The sequence below is a fragment of the Bubalus kerabau genome, chromosome 5 (genome assembly GCF_029407905.1).
Source record: "Bubalus kerabau isolate K-KA32 ecotype Philippines breed swamp buffalo chromosome 5, PCC_UOA_SB_1v2, whole genome shotgun sequence".
NCBI lineage: Eukaryota > Metazoa > Chordata > Mammalia > Artiodactyla > Bovidae > Bubalus > Bubalus kerabau.
This window is the reverse complement of record NC_073628.1, coordinates 130356071-130373798: the sequence shown is the minus strand read 5'-3', so window position 1 is coordinate 130373798 and position 17728 is coordinate 130356071. Positions and strand designations below refer to the sequence as shown.

At 49.2% G+C, this 17728-nt stretch overlaps 1 protein-coding gene across 1 annotated transcript in view; it reads right to left on the bottom strand.

Moving 5' to 3' along the window:
* Positions 1 to 10593: 10593 nt before the first annotated feature.
* PLXNA2 (plexin A2) overlaps positions 10594 to 17728 on the bottom strand; it is a 236939-nt gene continuing 229804 nt past the window's right edge. Inside the window, exon 32 of the mRNA XM_055583109.1 lies at positions 10594 to 15599. Within this exon, the coding sequence (XP_055439084.1) occupies positions 15504 to 15599 (96 nt within the window). The 3' untranslated portion in view covers positions 10594 to 15503. The remainder of the gene's footprint in view (positions 15600 to 17728) is intronic.

Genomic DNA, 17728 nt, shown 5'->3' with positions numbered 1-17728 from the left:
AAAGTGGAGTTATGGCAACAAAGAGAATGACTATTTTAAAGGCTCTGGAGGCTTATCACCACTTTGTATTCTAGAAATATTGTGCACGTATCTACCATGCTAGCAGGGCGTGAGAAGCCCGTCATTGCATCGTACCTGCATCGATACTCTGCATTGACTTTTACAAGAATTTGCTAATTCGATATGGCAAAACATGCATTTCAGGACTGTGTTTTCTTCTCATGTATTGATTGCTAGTGAGGCTTAACAGCCCCTCGTATATTTAAACAGTTATGCATATTTGTATTTCTTCTGCAGATAGCCTATTCTTGCTCTTTGCACATTTTCTTTTGTGTTTAGTGGTTTCCGTTATGTATAAATGCTATTTTATATTTTAAGAACATTAATTTTCTTGATGTTTTTGTTGCAGACATTTTTCTCAGGTTGATTTTGCTGTTTATTTTTACTTTCTACGTTTTTTTTTATAGACATGGTTTGAAATTTTATGCAGCCAAATAGATCTATTTTTCCTTTGTGATTTTTCCAATTGCTTTTATACTTAGAAATTCCATCTCCACACTGAGATAGAAATAGTAATCTGTATTTTATTACAAGTATTTTATGGTTTCTTGTTTTACATTTAACTCTTCAATTCATCTGGAATTTAGTTTGTCCTCTCTTGTGTGATAAGGATTTAAATAGATTTTCCCTCTAAAGAGTTAACATCTATCCCAGCTTCATGTATTAAATAATATTTTCTTTCCCATTGACTTGAATGCCACCTTAATCACACACGAAATTTTTTAGTATACAGTAGGATATTCTGAGCTGTCTTATCCTGTTCAGTTAGTTCTTCTATTATAATCACACTGTTTTAATTATTGTATCTTTATACAGTCACGTATTTTACAATATGACATATTTGTATATGAAATGGAGCATTTGGTTATCTGGTGGAACAAATCTCCCACAATTACCCTGTTTTACAAAAAAAAATTGGCTATTCCTGCTCATTTTCCAGATGAATTTTAGATTCATGCTGTTTAGTTCCAGAAAAAAAAACCCAATCCCATTTGGGACTTTGAAAGGGATTGGATTCAACATATATCTTAATTCATGAGCCATTTGCATCTTTATACTGTTCAGTCTTACCATGTGGAAAAATGACATGTTCTGATTTCCCCCCCCTCCGCTTCCTTTGTTTTGACAGGTTTAACCCTTCGAGTTAAGTGAAATTTTAGTGTAGGCTGTGAGAGGAGGATCAAAATTGATTCATTTTCAAATAACCAGTTTTCCTTGATTCCAGTTTTTGCATAATTCACACCTTCTCCAATAATTAATGACGTTTCTTTTATCATTTATCAAGTCCTTAAATATAAATTAGGGTCTGTTTCAAGGCTGTCTAGTCCCACTGGTCTGTCTATTCTTGTGCTAATGCCACACTGCTCTGATCATCGCCTTGTCTTTCCCAGTACTAGTTGGAAACACCATCCCTTCCAGATGGCTCTTTGGAGTCGCTGCCTGTTTCTCCCAAGCTGGGATTCACTTCCTGAACAGAGTCAACCCTTTGGCCAGAACCTCTGGTCAGAGCTTTTCAGTGACTCAGGGGACTGGGATGGAGCAGCCGGTTGCTAGGCTTCAGTTTCCCGTTAAGAAAGTACCGAGGTGGCTGGAGACCGAGGGCCGACCTGGGCGCCTCCCTGCCCTCAGCATCTCAGGGCAGCTGAATGGGGCAGCTCCAGACTCCAGACTGGGGAAGAATGCGGGAGAAGAAGGGCCAGAATATTTCAGGGAGGTGGGGTGAGATACTAACATAGGCAAGAAACCTCCCCACTTCTCAAGTGACTGGTAAGCATATGCCACGCCTGGGCTAAGGACATCACATTCATCTAAATTCCCCCAGAGCCCCCCGAGCCAATACCACAATTTACAGATTAGAAGTTCTGCTCAGATAGAGTGTGTGCATGCTAAGTGACTTCAGTTGTGTCCGACTCTGTGTGACCCCATGGACTGCAGCCCACCAGGCTCCTCTGTCCAGGGGATTCTCCAGGCAAGAATACTGGAGTGGGTTGCCGTGCCTTCCTCCAGTGGATCTTCCCGACCCAGGGATTGAACCTGTGTCTCTTACATCTACCTGCACTGGCAGGTGGGTTCTTCACCACTAGTACTACCTGGGAAACCCCAGAGGGAATAAGAAGCAACTAATATCACCCAGCTACTAAGCAGCAGAACCTGTTTTTCACTCCGGTTGCCTCCGATCCCAAGGCCCAGGATTATCACTTCTGTCCTTGGGTGGCTCAGGCCAAATAGGAACTGCAGCCCCTCCCCCAGGCTCCTCTGAGCTGGGAATTTGTCATCTGGAGAAGACGTTTTCACCTCCTTGAGCTCTGAGGGTCCTCTGGCTCAGCTCTCATGGTGGTAGAATCTGGTGGTGTGAGCTCCAGGGGTTTGAAGCTGGTCTCCCCAGCCAGGGCTCGGAGGTCTCCTCTCCACCCAGGTTAGTGGGGTCATCTGAGGGTCCTCGCTCTCCTTAGCCAGGGTGGGAGCTCTGCCTGCAGGTCCTGCTCCCCACGTCCACCAGCCTGCTGCTGCCCTGGCTTCCCAGCCAGCCAGGCAAGTGGGCCATCTAGCTGCTGACTCCTGAGCTTGGGTGTGTGTGGGGGGAGCCCTTGTGCCTGGTGAGGGTTGGAGCTAGGGCCTGGGGCCTGCAGGGAGAAGGAGGAGGGGGAAGCCCATCGCTAGAAAAAGGATTCTGTGCACCTGGTCACATTCTGTCCAAAGCAGTGGCTGAGATGGCTAAGACAGCCAGCATTTTAAAATAATAAGTACTTGTTTATTTAATCTGGGCATATATCTGGATAAATTCGTGATTCAAAGATACATGCACCCCTGTGTTCACAGCAGTACTATTTGCAACAGCCAACCATGGAAGCAACCTAAGTGTCCATCAATAGATGAGTGGATAAATAAGAGGTAGTATATATATATATATACAGGATACTGCTGCTAAGTCGCTTCAGTCATGTCCGACTCTGTGTGACCCCATAGATGGCAGCCCACCAGGCTCCCCTGTCCCTGGGATTCTTCAGGCAAGAACACTGGAGTGGGTTGCCATTTCCTTCTCCAACGCATGAAAGTGAAAACTGAAAGTGAAGTCGCTCAGTCATGTCTGACTCTTCGTGACCCCATGGACTGCAGCCCACCAGGCTCCTCTGTCCATGGGATTTTCCACGCAAGAGTACTGGAGTGGGGTGCCATTGCCTTCTCTGATGGATAGACCTAGAGATTATCAAACTGAGTAAGTCAGAGAGACAGGGATCATATGATATCACCTACATGTAGAATCTAAAATACGATACAAATGAATTTATCTGCAAAGCAGAAGCAGACTCACAGACTTAGCAAACAAACTTCCGGGTACCAAAGTGGAGAGGGTGGGAGGAAGGGATAAAGAGGGAGTTTGGGATTAACCGATACAAACCACCATATATAAAATAAACAAGGTCAATATGCTACAGTAAATTCTAGCAGAAAAGAAATTGAAAAAATACATGCAACCGAGTCACGTTGCTGTACACCAGAAGCTAACACGACGTTGTAAATCAACGGTACTTCAATAAAAAAAATTAAAAAAGAAGACAATTTAAATTTGCCTCTAATCTTGGTCAATAAACAATGAGCACCTGGTCCCTCTCCCACCCATTTAATCATGAGTACTTGTCCCTATATGGTGCCGTCCTCCTTTCCCTGAGAAGTTAGTCCTTATTCACATATCCGCATATTGACAGTTCCCACATTTAGTTTTTCATGGTCTATAGCATTTCATCCTGTCAATAATCCATAATTAAAGAAAACGCATTTCGAAAGCTACCTGGGAAGGGCCATGCATGGACAGACTGATAACAGAGAAACTGGTCGTGGGAAGATAAAAAACACATTTGCTTGGTGGGGGCATTTTGCTTTTGGGAGCGGGAGGCATAGAAAATGTAACCGTGCAAACTGTTATGCTGAAGCTCTTCCTCTGGCTCAGCCAGAGCCCTGGGCTGGTAATCTAGACACCTGGGTTCTGAGCTTGGCTTTTTGTTTTATTTACTGTCTGTGTTTTTATAAGATACTTTCTTCCTCTGGTTCTCAGACTTTTCTCTTTTTGTTCTGATAGTCATAGAATCCATAACACTCCAGAGATGGAGGGATGTTAGAGTTTACTTCCTCTAACCCTCTTGTTTTACAGAGGAGAAAAAAGTGAGCCCTAGAGGTCAAGCGGCCAGCCCAAGGTCAGGAAGTCAGCCATGACTTTGCAGACGGCATCTGCACCAGCCTCATGGTTGTGGGAATCATGGCAGAGATGGAGGGCCTGGCACTCCCTTGCAGAAAGGCGCGGCCAGCCCCTTCATTATTATTCACGCCAGCCCAGCTTTGAACCCTCAGAGTGTAGTGTTTCTCCATCTGAGCTGTTGACACGCGCCTCCTGTATTCCTGTCTTTCCTTCTGGGTGCCGGCTGGGTGGTTTAACCAGGCTCTGTAGAAAGAAGGCGACAAGGGCTGCGAGGTTTCCACCTGAGCCTGGCGACCACCTTGCTTCTTTCCTGGATCCTGGCCCCCGTCTCCTATCTTCCCCATCTGTGTGAGCTGTCTTTCACGTTGCCCTTGGAACAAGCCAGAGCACCACAGTGCTGCTATTCTGCATTGGCAGAGTCTGTGCCCTGTTTGGCTTGTCATACGCATCTCACCATCTTGCTGTATTTCTGTCTCAGTTCCCAGAAGGCTCAACGTGAACAAAGACATGGGCATGGGGGCTGGGATGAAGGGGGCTGGGTGGGGCTTGGTGCCCCCCGGGAATCTGGGCTGCTCAGAGAAGCCGCAGCCAGGGAGTCCAGGTTCCGATGGAGCCTCCTTCAGCGAAAGCGTCTGACTGTGTGGTACAGACTAGAACGAGGCCCTAGGAGCGGGCTTTGTCCATTTACTGTTACAGAACGGTGAAAAGCCAGCGATGCCGCTGACGCAGAGAGGGAGGAGACTCAGAAAGCGCTAAGACCAGCGCAAGGGCGAGGGGAGGGACGCAGGGCCGTCTGAGGTATGTAGAGGCCCCGTCCTTTCTTCCCTGCAAGGTCTAGGGGAAGGGGCCTTGAAAGGAGAGGTGGGCAACCTAGGGGGAGTGGGGCAGAGCACAGAGGAAAGGGAGGATCACATCACACGTTTCCAAGTTCAGAATTTTCTAAAGACCAAGATCAGAGACCACCAGAGGAAGGTTCCTCAAAGCTAGTGTTTTAGACTGAGGCTGTCTGAGTTATGTGCTTTGCCCAGTGTCCCCCTGACTGCTTTTTGTGTGTCTCTGATAAAAGACAGCATTCATTCAGTGCAAAGGAGCACAGAAGGAGGAGGGAAATGGCAATGGGAGTGTAGGAATAGGGAGCGTCCAGGCTGGGCAGGCAGGAGGGACTGGCCTCCAGCCTCCCTAATATCTGAAGTCTAGGCTGGTTCTCTGTAGGTAGAAAAACGAGGACCTCAAGACTCGGGTGACCTCTGCTATGTTCTTTGGGAATGCTCCAGAAACTCTGCCCCCCAGGCTCTGAGGATCACGTCCTAACATGGGGAACTTAGAGAAGAGAGCTGTGGCTGGGTCTGGGGGAGAGGGTGTTTGCCCCACGGCGGACCCCGAAAGGAACCCAGAATGCTCCCTCCTCCGGCAGCTGCCTCCTTCACACTCACGTTTGGAACTGCTCAGGCTCCTTGTACTGTTGCTCTCTGCTGCTCCAAATCTACCCTCTCTGATTTCTTAATCCTTATGTTGGCTCCATATTTGGCACTTGCTGTTTCCATAGTTCCTTGAATCTGAAGCTATCATTTTTTCTTAAGTGGGGCTGATACGAGGGTCTCATTAAACGATCCGATGGGCAGTAGTAATGGGTGGTATGTACAGAGGGCAGGGACTTAGTGCAAGCTTATGACCCTAGGGTTTCTTGGTGTTTGTCAGGGGATGTGTTGGAGAGGGGAAAATGAGGAGTTATTTTTTAGTGGGTATAGAGGTTCAGTTTTGCAAGATGAAAAGTGTTATGTGGATGGTTGCATAACAATGTGAATGTATTGAACAGCAAAAAGTGGTTAAGATGGTAAATTTTATGTTATGTGTATTTTACCACAGTAAAAAACAACAACAACAACAAAAACTCATCGAGGTGGATGGATTTACAGATCATTTGCACTGAGCTTAGCTTCAGTGTTTGATGGTAGGTGATCTGACTTTCCCTCACTGTGATGGTGAATTTTTTTGTGTCAATTTAGTTAGGCTGTGGTGCCCAGCTTGGTCAAACACCATTCTAAGCACTGCTGCAAAGTTATGTTTTAGTTGTGGTTAATATGCAGCTGGATGGCATCACCAATAAACGCTGGGAGATGGTGCGGGACAGGGAGGCCTGGCATGCTGCAGTCCATGGGGCTGCAAAGAGTCGGACACGACTGGGTGACTGAACAACAACAACATCAGCATTTACAGTCGCAGACTGTGAGAAAGCAGGCTGTCTTCCACGGTATGGGTGGGCCTCATCTAACAGTTGAAAGCCGTAAGAGCAACACTGTGTTTTCTCAAATTAGAAGAAATTCTTCCTCTGCCTTTGGACCTGAGACTGTGCATCCACTCTTGCAGAAGTTGCTAGCTGCCAGCTTGCCCTGCAGAGTTCAGGCTTGGCAGTTCCTACAATTGTGTGAGCTGATTCTTTAAAATTTCTGTCTACCTGCCTATCCACACACTTACACACTCAGTTAGACACACACACTTCCTATTGGTCTAGTTCTGGTTCTCTGGAAAACCTTGAATAACACACTCATCTGAAACCAGCTGAGGATGGAGGTGCTCAGGGATCCAGAGGGGAAACAGGAGGGACCCTCCTCCCAGGTCTGCTGAGCCCTGCGTTCTCTCTCCTCCTCCGCTTCCTCTGGGACTTGGTTCTCTGGGGTAAATGCCCTCTGCGTCCAGCCTACTTGCCCTTCTCTGTTACCCCTGGCTTGGGCCTGAGAGTTGTTCTACCCCCTGGCCCTCTAGGTGGAGTGTCTTTCCTATAAGGCTCCTGACACTTTTGGACCCTGGTCCCAGTGAGGCTTTCTGGAAGCCATCTCCTGACTTTGTGGGCACGCGGGCTCTGCCTGTGCATTTAACACGTGCTGATTTGGTTTGATCCATTCCGCTCTTCCCCTCTGCATTTACCTGGAGCTTATTTACCGGCTGGCTCCTAAGTGGTTCTGCCTTTGGGTAAAGCCTTAATTCATCTCCTGTTTTCCTTGGTCAGCATCCATGCCTAGTTTCCTAAGGGCTTTACTCTCAGGCACCAACTTTTATTGCTGAAATCTATGAGTATTAATTCTGCTTCTTCCCACAGCCAGATAGAGACTCTCAGAGCCTCCGGTAGGTCCTGCTGGACTGCATGTAAAAGGAGGGTAGATGGTTAATTCTCTCTTTCTTTCTCTCTCATTTACGTATTACAATATTTATGGAGTTCTTTATATGTATTATCTTATTTAACCTTTGCAAAACCCTTATTTAATGCAGATAATCTCCATTTTATAGATTTGAAAACTGATATACAGGAAGGTCATGTGACTTGTCCCGGGCCATGCATTTTGGGAATAGAATTTAACCCGAGGCAATCTGAATCCAAGGCCTGTGCTCTTAGCCAGGGATATATGAAAACTTGCCGTTAGAAAAGATAGGGGGAGTGAGGAATAAAAGAATAAGAGGCATAAAGCAAAGCCAGGAATAAGATAAATATTATAATAGGATGCGGAAAACCCTACCCATGTGCTGCCACTGGACCACAGCCTTAGCTCCCGGCTCCTAGCAGCCAGCACTCACTGAGGAGGAGGTTTGACAACACACAGTGTTGCCCTGATCAAGCGCAGACCACCAGCAGCGCCCACTTCCCTAAAATCTCGTGAGCAGCTCATCTTGAAGGTTTCCCCTCACACCGAAAGACCCAGCTCTCTGAGAATCCTAGGGCTGCAGTTGACAACACGATTTTGCATTTGTAGTAAAAATGAGATCCAATTCCCACTAAGAAAAGGGATGAGTCTTTCTCTCTTAAATAATGGTGAGTGTTGATATTAGATTGTAAAATCTGAGAAAGGTTGCAACGTTAAGACTTAGTTTTGTTCCCTTTGTTCGTCTAGCAGAGCCGGGTTTAGTGTTGTTCTCACTACAAGCGACAGAGAGACAGTGATTGTATCGAGCAATTGTGGCTCGTAATGGACGCTCACGGCACTTGCCTGTTACAAGGCCAAGGATCAAGGCCTGGGAAGACTTTCAAGTATTAAATCTTTCTAGAGTGAATGGAAGGCAGTGTTGTGCAGTGGAAAGAGCAGAGTAGCTGGGTGACCTTAGACAAATCCTTTAACCTCTCTGCTCCTCAGACTATAAAAATGGAATCTGCCTATCACATGAGACCCTGAAAAAGAGGATGTTTCAGTGTCTGCACTAAGGAAGTGGTTCACAGCACCCTATCATTTCATCGTTCATTCATTCAGAAACTTCTGATTCGGCACCTGCTTTAGGTCCATCTGGTGCATCCTGTGCTCTGTCCTGGGACGACGACCATGAGCGGGACAGACAGATGCCTGGAGGATTCCCTTCTCCACGATTTCCTCCTTCCCTGAGGGTAGTAGTTCCTGCAGCAGATATTTAATAACAGCAGTGCCTCAAGTTCAAGTTGCTGAGGGGAGACACGGCGGGGGGCGGGGCAGGGGGTGGAAAGAAGATTGGAGAAAGTCTGGGGTACAAGACTCCATGCAGAGAAATGGCCTCCTCCATCCAGCCCATATGGGCCTGCGTCCCAGCCCAGCTGACCCCAGGGTCCCCAGGCGGCAGTGGCGGAGGCCGGTCTCGTCTAACTGCCCCACACCGCCGAGCCTCCAGGAGCTGGCCGGGGCCGCGCCAGTGCTTCTGCCAAGGAAGGATTATAGCTTTGTCGGTGCGGTGGAACAGAGTGCCTCCAGCGCCCAAGGTCTGCGTTTAGAAGAGAAGCCGAGGATGGTTTAACGTTAGCCAAACAGCCTGCTGCACTCACAGCAAAACCCTGCGTGCAATTGAAAATGAGGCCCTAACTACACACAGGCCTGGGCGACGTGATCTCCTGTCTCCCCAGGGTGTTGTGCTTGCATTTCCTCACCCTCAGGACCAGCACTGGCATCCCTCCACTCTCACCAGGAGCGAGTGCGTGTGTGTGTGGGTATGTGTGTACACAACACCCTAAATTCAGAGGCTGCAGAATAGGCACTGCATAGGAATTGTCTCTCTGAATCTACAATAATCCCATAACTCTAGCATGCCCTAGATTTATCAACATGCACTTGTTGATATGATTTTGTTTCTCAGAATCATTTGGAAATCATTTCAAAAAAGTTTTTGAAACCAAAATTTCCTGGGCCCCATTCGTACCTGCGTGGTCTGTCCATATAAAACTGGGCTGTCCCCGAGATCAGGGTCTGTGTCTCCCGTCTGGCTGGAGTCACCCTGAAGGCAGGGGCTGTCTCCACCATCAGATTGGAGACTCTCTGAAGGCGAGGGCTGTGTCTTATCCTTAAGGATCCTCCGCTCTTGGTGCTGGGGGCGAGGCTGTGGGCCCAGACACAGTTCTGATCTCGTGGCGGGGGAGAGCAGTGGTTTCCTGGCATGCTCAGTTGAGATGTCAAATTGACGAGTTATCCTCATCTGCTCCTTTTAGCAGCTGAGAGTGGAAGGTTCACCCCCACACTCTGGAACATGAGAAAGCAAAACGGGGAAAGAGCGGTGGATGGGACGTGGCACCCTCAGGCCAAACCTCAGCTCCCTACCTGGAGGCCTCTTTGCCTGCGGACTCCATGTCAGCCTGAACTGCTTTAACCCCAGGCCTCTCCTCTGGGCTGGATCTAAGCACACGCTGTCTCTCCTCTTCCCTTGATTCACCCTTAATCCTGCAACTGAGAGTAAAAAAACAGCCCATAACATTCCTCCACGGCCCTGCTGAGACACCCCTTTTTCGGGATCCTTATGATTCTCAGGCTGGTGAGGGCAAAGGCTATGTCTTTCTCCTTTAGTGTTTCATCCCCCAGCACTTACCATGTGCCGGGCTGTGGGAGGTGCTTAAAATGTTTAATACATGAGTGCAATTCTCAGGAAGCACTGCGGGTGGATTTCCTCCTTTGGAGATCTCTTTCACCTCTAGGAAAGTACCTCAATCTCAGATCTACACTGTCAGCCTCTTGTTGGGGAAAAGCAATGTTCTGGGTCTTGGGGCTAGGGGGCAGTGTTCACCTACGGGTGCAATCCAGAGTGTGTGTGTGTGTGTGTGTGTGTGTGTGTGTGTATGTGTGTGTGTGTGTGTTGACACTGATAACTGGATATTCATAAGCTCCAGCTCCAGAGTGTGTGTGTGTGTGTGTGTGCGTGTTGACACTGATAACTGGACATTCATAAGCTCCAGCTCCAGAGAGAATTCTAGGAGTCCCTCAAAACACCTTAGCTCATCTTCCCACGAGTAGCCTCTTCTAAAATATGCCCATGAAACGTTATTCTGCATATACGCTACCGAACAACCACGTTTCTTTGACGATATAAGGTTTTTTATCCAGTAAACTTTATTTATATATAACAACAGTACAAATTGTGTCCTTGGCTTGCAAAATAGGAGTGTTTCATATTTACAATAGGTACACAATAATATATTAGAATAACAAAAAAACCCATTTTATTGGAACATTTTAAATACGTAATTTTCTTACAGCTTTTATTCCACAACACCTGTAAAAACAACAAAACCAGACAGCTATTATTCTATTTTCTTAAAAATATATATATATATTATACAGATTCCAGTGTGTCAAGAAGAGTGGGTTTGGGAAGGAGCAGTTGAGGGGAGAGGCAGGCGGGTTCAGGTCCCTAGTTTCGTGGTCTAAAGCGCTTGTTCCCCCTCCCTGACATACCTGCCAATATCTGCTCTGCAGGGGGAGCCACGTTCCAGCACGTTCTCCTGCCGTGATGCCGACACGGAGAGCACAGGAGGCCAGTCAGGGCTGTGAGCGAAATCCGGGCGGCCCTCCCCTCTGCCCTGAGGCCGCAGCGCAAAGGACAGAGGGGAATGCAGTCAGCATGTCCACACAGACTTTCCAGTTTGCTGATGGGGCTGAGGCCCTGTCTCTCAGGACCTCCCTAATACCAGGGGTGAAACTTCATCTCTCATCCGTGGCATCGTGAGCCCCAGAGGGTACACCTTCACTCTTGGGGAAACCGGCAGAAAGGGAAGAGGTGGCGGGAGAGAGGTGGGGTGACGAAGAGGATGCTGCCACCTTCTCAAAGCTTCTTCCTGAGACGAGGCGCCAGAAGGCCCTGAACACGCGGGGTCCGCTTCCAGCGCCCCGGGTCGCCGAACTCCTCTGCATCCTCTTGCCCACAGAGCTCCCACCCCCGAGCCTCAGTTCTTTCCTGTCCACGGCCAGGCCCCCGGAGCCTGAGTCAGGACACAGCATGGCAAGGAGCAGCGGGCCCCCCGCTGGGGCAGCTGCCTGCTCAGTATGTGCCGCGGGTTAATAGATTGAAGGCGGGAGGAGAAGGGGACGACGGAGAATGAGATGGCTTGATGGCATCACCGACTCGATGGACATGAGTTTGAGCAAACTCCGGGAGTTGGTGATGGACAGGGAGGCCTGGCGTGCTGCGGTCCATGGGGTTGCGAGAGTCGGACACGACTGAGCGACTGAACTGAACTGAATGGTGGCAGGTGTGGCAACCGGGATGCGCCTGGAGGCTGATCAGCCAGAGGCTTCTAGAAACATTCCTTATTTGTGCTGCCCAGACCATCGCAGTCCAGCCCATCCCGTCCACCGCTTCTGCTTCGTGCTCAGCAGGGCCAGGGGCCTTGACTATTATTTCTTGTTCTCATTTGGCGGAGATGGAGGAAGGTCAGGAGCTCAAGAGGCAGGTGGAGGGCCACCAGAAGAGACAGTGGCGGCGGGGACAAGAAAGGCCCTTGTGGCTGGAGGACTGTCCCTGGAAGCAGGTAAGGCAGCTGGGTCAGTCAACTTTCTTCCACTTTCCCGCTCCCCTTTCCTCCAAAACGCATGCCCTCTGCAGGTCTGGGAGGAGGGCTAAGGTGGTGATAGGAACCAGCAAGTGGAAGAATGTCCGTGCGCTAGAAAGAGGTCCTTCTCAGTCTCGTTCATTCCTCAGCACCTGGAGCAGGGCCTGGGGAACAGTATTAGCTCAGGAACGCTCCCTGAGTGAATGAATGCGTGCAGGAAACAGCTCTATTCTGTGAGTGAGGCTCCCAGGGGCTCCTTGCTTTCAATGACTGAACTTTCCAAGGATGGGGAGCGCTCCACCAGAAGTGGATCAGAGACAGTTCTGAGCTGGGCTGGAGCGGGGTAACGGGAGTGGGGGGCAGGAAGCCCCGGAACCCCTGCAGAGGTTGGGAGGCGGCAGCAGGCCAGCTGGAGGGGCTCAGGCCAGCTTGCCCACCTCGGGCGTGGACACCCTCTGTCTTGCCAAATGAACTTTCTAGCGTGCTTGCCCTTTTCTGGTGAACTGTCTCTTGCGCACTTTGGTGAAACAAGATGGATCTGGATCAAACTTTCAGAGAGCAGTCTCTCTTGGCTTCCCTCCAAGATGGATGGCTTTGTGTAGGGTCAGAGGCCGAGACTTGAACACTTATTCCTTACGCGAGGTTAGGATATCTCCACGTTGGATGACAGTGAGGAGGGAGGCCCTCTCCTCCCATCCCGCAGGGCACGGACTCTTGGTGACCCAAAGTCAAGCAAGGCTCTCCAACCTTTCACCCTCACGGCCTGACTTGAGTCCTGTGTAGTTTTCCTTGATCTTCCTTCCTTCTTTAGGGATGCCCCCTGCCACCTCCTTCGCCAGCCCCGCTTCCCCAGTCCTCCCGAGGAATCCTGAGAAAGGCAGTGGAGGCTCTCATGTGAGCTCTGGTGCCTCTCGTGTCCACTCTCTGAGCGGCCATCCCCTACCACTCTCCCATGCCCCCCAGACCATCAAGGACTCAGCCCCAGGAGTGGTGAGTGGTCACCAAAAGTAGCTGCTGGGAAACAGTGGATAGACGCACAGAGGTCAGGGTTGGTCATGACGCAGCTGAGACGTCTAGCTTTTACTTCTTGGTGGAGCAAAGCCCGAGGTGCCGATCTAAGCAGCGGTGTGACCAGACCACCTTCCTTCGGAGCTCAGAAGCAGAATGAGGGGAGGAGCTGTGCTCGTCTGTGGGCAGCACAGACTGCCCTGCTCATGCTCCCCTTGCCCGTATCTCCTCGCCTTTCATCTCCATATATCGTGGGCGCTGAGCTGATAAGCTTTGGGTGCTACGAAGGGCAAACACTTTGGCTTAGTGCAGAAGGCCAGTCATTAGGATTTCTTTCAGGCTATTCACAGGGCCCAGAGAAACTTTTAGCAGAAGTGGATTATCAGAAGGAAGCGGTCTTGGCATGGCTGGTTGTGAATTATAATGAAAACAGCGCATTTCCTGAGTATTTTGCTGAATGCTTTTCTCGTCCCATTTGTCAGCCGCATTCAGGCAAGAAACTGGAGCTGAGGTGACCCGGTGATGTCTGCCATGTGGTGAACACAGCGATCCAAAGCCACACGCCAGCCATGGAAGCCAGCCCTCTGAGCTCCCCCTCCCCCGGCCACTTCCTGACAATCCAGTATGGTCAGCAGAGTCTCTGGAAACTGGAAGGGTTTGGAGGTAAATCCGGGCCCAGAGGAGCCGGGGCCCAGAGCTAATTACAGAGGAAGTGACCCTGGTCTGGTCTCTTCCTGGTCCCGCTTCCCAGCAGTGTGGCCCTTCGCAGAGCAGGGCAGACGGGACCTCTCCAGCGGCCTCTCTTCCCATCCCTCACCTTTCTCTCGTCCTTCCCACCCTCTCTGGGGCTGCCTGCAGAGAACTTGGAGCTGGCTGCTTGGATCCTTGCCAGGGTGGGAGGCCTGGGAGCTGGTGGCTGTCCAATCACCAGGGCCCTGCACCGGTGCGGGGGGTGTCCTTCCCTGGGATGCCCCCACTGCCTTCCATGGGGCCTCCGGATCAGGGTGTGGAGCTTTGGTCTCTTTATCTGGAAACTACACTCAGGACAGCTGGGCATCCACGGATTTAGGTGTCAGCAGGAAAGACAGAAGCCCAGTGAGAAGCCACCCACTTGTCCTTCGAATTCAGGAGGACGCGAGAGGCAGAGAGAGAGAGAGGCAGAAGACTCAACCTGGGGATGCTACAGTCCTCTCTACTGCGGCCAGTGCTCAGACCATCAGGAGCGTTCACATTCGAGTGAAGGGTCATCCCCCCTCTCTAGGCACGAGAGAATAAAACAAAGAAAGCACAACAATAAATACTGCAGCTTCTTGAACCTATGCTCTTCAAGTATTGCTTGCTGTAAACAGTGTTTGATTTTTGTTATCTTTTTAATTGTAAGAAACAACGGGCAGACGGGAGCAGAGTCTGAACACCCATGTCCCCCTTTCGGCTCCCGGACAGAACCTCCCGGAGGCCTGGCCCGTGCTCCTCCAGGGCCCTGCCCCCGGGGAGCCTGGTTTACGACGGGGATGGATATAAGGCAGAGCTGCCCAGCGTCCTTCGGGAGACCAGGCGTCCCCTCTGGGAGAGGCCCAGCTCTCATGTCTGGTAGTCACTGTAGGGAAACCCGAAGGAAAAGTACCAAAATCAGCTCCTCACTTGTTGAGGTTTGGGTTTAAAGAAAACAACCAAACAGTAGCAAAAAGCATCGGTGCTCTTGAGACACACAGGTCCGCTGGAGAAGAGGACGCAAGGACGTGCGGACATAAAGCTCAGCTTGCTGTCAGCAGGGTGGAGCCCGGGGGCTCGGCTGTTCGTGCGAAGTCCCACCTTCCCCACCTCTTCTGGTTTCATTGGCTGGTCTTCCTTCGGAGTGTTTGGTGCCAACGTATGCTCATTCTTCTCCTCACTTCTTAGACAAAGAAGGTTTCAAGGGCAAGGAAACAATCAATTTCTCTCAGCATCTCTTTGTAGGCTTTTTTTCCAGTTGTTGGGAACCAGGAGTTGTGCGAGGAGGGAGGGATGGGTGCAAAAGAAGGAAGGGGGACAGAAAGCAGAATTAAACGAAAGTTGGACGGGATGAACAGGGAGGCTTTTTGTTTTATTTCTGGTTTTCCTTTTTCTTAAAAAAAAAATTAAATAAAGTTCTCATTATTTCCCCAATATACATCAAATGAGTTTTCATGCAAAGCAGCAGTCACAGAGGCAGAACTGTGCTCAGTTGTGCCTCTCGGCTTGAAGAACCACCTTGTCCGGGCCCCTGCGTCCCTCTCGTCGTGCGTGGCTGTGCTGCCCCTGGTCTCTCCCTGCAGGGACCGGCTGGGACGAAACTTGGCTGGCGTGGGGAGAGGGGCCCTCCCCTCTCCCCGGGGTTAGGGTCTCAGGGGACAGCAAGCTCTGGGGCCTGACCCCCTTCACTTGTCTTTCCTTCTGAGACGCCCAGTGTGACAGCTTTTGTGGGTCCCTCTTCCCAGGAATGGGAGGCTCCATCTCTCAGCTCTCAATGGACATGGCGTTGATGAGCTGTTCCACCTTGTATGCCAGCCGCTGGCGCCGCGCCTGCTCGTCCTGCTCCAGTGCCCCGATGAGCTGACGGATGAAAACAAAGGTGGGCAGGCTCAGCATTCAGCATGCGAGATGGCTTTCCCCACGTCCTTCATCCTTCCATCTGCTTTTCTATCCTGCCCAATGAGCACAACTCTAAATAACGCAGATGATCACCTGAACAGGTGTATGATATACGTATGTGTGTGTATGCATGTATTTATCTAAAGCTTTTAAAACATTTGGCATACAGGAAGTGCTGTGTAAGTGTTAGCTATAACTATTACTATGTTCAGGTACGATGCTGATGCATGACTTGTTGTCCTGAAGTTGTCTTCTTCAGGATCTAGCCATGTCCACCTGTCTGTCTGAAATATTTCAACTGACAGCTTCTGCCCAACTGCAAAGAATAGTCTGATTTGCTGTTTCAGAAGGGATGAAATTAATCATCTACTTTGATCCGGGCAACAATGACAATATTTAATAAAAAGTGTTACGTATTAAAAAAGATCTTCATGACCAAGATAATCATGATGGTGTGATCACTCACCTAGAGCCAGACATCCTGGAATGTGAAGTCAAGTGGGCTTAGAAAGCATCACTATGAACAAAGCTAGTGGAGGTGATGAAATTCCAGTTGAGCTATTTCAAATCCTGAAAGATGATGCTGTGAAAGTGCTGCACTCAATATGCCAGCAAATTTGGAAAACTCAGCAGTGGCCACAGGACTGGAAAAGGTCAGTTTTCATTCCAATCCCGAGGAAAGGCAATGCCAAAGAATGCTCAAACTACCACACAATTGCACTCATCTCACACGCTAGCAAAGTAATGCTCAAAATTCTCCAAGCCAGGTTTCAGTAATACATGAACCGTGAACTTCCAGATGTCCAAGCTGGTTTTAGAAAAGGCAGAGGAACCAGAGATCAAATTGCCAACATCTGCTAGATCATCGGAAAAGCAAGAGAGTTCCAGAAAAACATCTATTTCTGCTTTTTTGACTATGCCAAAGCCTTTGACTGTGTGGATCACAATAAACTGTGGAAAATTCTGAAAGAGATGGGATTACCAGACCACCTGACCTGCCTCTTGAGAGAGCTATATGCAGGTCAGGAAGCAACAGTTAGAAGTGGACATGGAACAACAGACTGGTTCCAAATAGGAAAAGGAGTACATCAAGGCTGTATATTGTCACCCTGCTTATTTAACGTCTATGCAGAGTACATCATGAGAAATGCTGGGCTGGAAGAAGCACAAGCTGGAATCAAGATTGTCGGGAGAAATATCAATAACCCCAGATATGCGGATGACACCACCCTTATGGCAGAAAGTGAAGAGGAACTAAAAAGCCTCTTGATGAAAGTGAAAGAGGAGAGTGAAAAAGTTGGCTTAAAGCTCAACATTCAGAAAACTAAGATCATGGCATCCGGTCCCATCACTTCATGGGAAATAGATGAGGAAACAGTGGAAACAGTGTCAGACTTTATTTTTTGGGGGCTCCAAAATCACTGCAGATGGTGACTGCAGCCATGAAATCAAAAGACGCTTACTCCTTGGAAGGAAAGTTATGACCAACCTAGACAGCATATTAAAAAGCAGAGACATTACTTTGCCAACAAAGGTCCGTCTAGTCAAGGCTATGGTTTTTCCAGTGGTCATGTGTGGATGTGAGAGTTGGACAGTGAAGAGGGCTGAGCGCCAAAGAATTGATGCTTTTGAACTGTAGTGTTGGAGAAGACTCTTGAGAATCCCTTGGACTGCAAGGAGATCCAACCAGTCCATTCTAAAGGAGATCAGCCCTGGGTGTTCATTGGAAGGACTGATGCTGAAGCTGAAACTCCAATACTTTGGCCACCTCATGTGAAGAGTTGACTCACTGGAAAAGACCCTGATGCTGGGAGGGATTGGGGGCAGGAGGAGAAGGGGACGACAGAGGATGAGATGGCTGGATGGCATCACCGACTCAATGGACCTGAGTTTGAATGAACTCTGGGAGTTGGTGATGGACAGGGAGGCCTGGCGTGCTGTGATTCATGGGGTCACAAAGAGTCGGACATGACAGAGCAACTGAACTGAACTGAACTGAATTGCATTAACAATGAAGACCAGCCAAAATAAAGTTTAAGAAAGCACAGGATGAATCAGGAGAGGATAGGTTGCCTTCCAAAGGAAGAGCG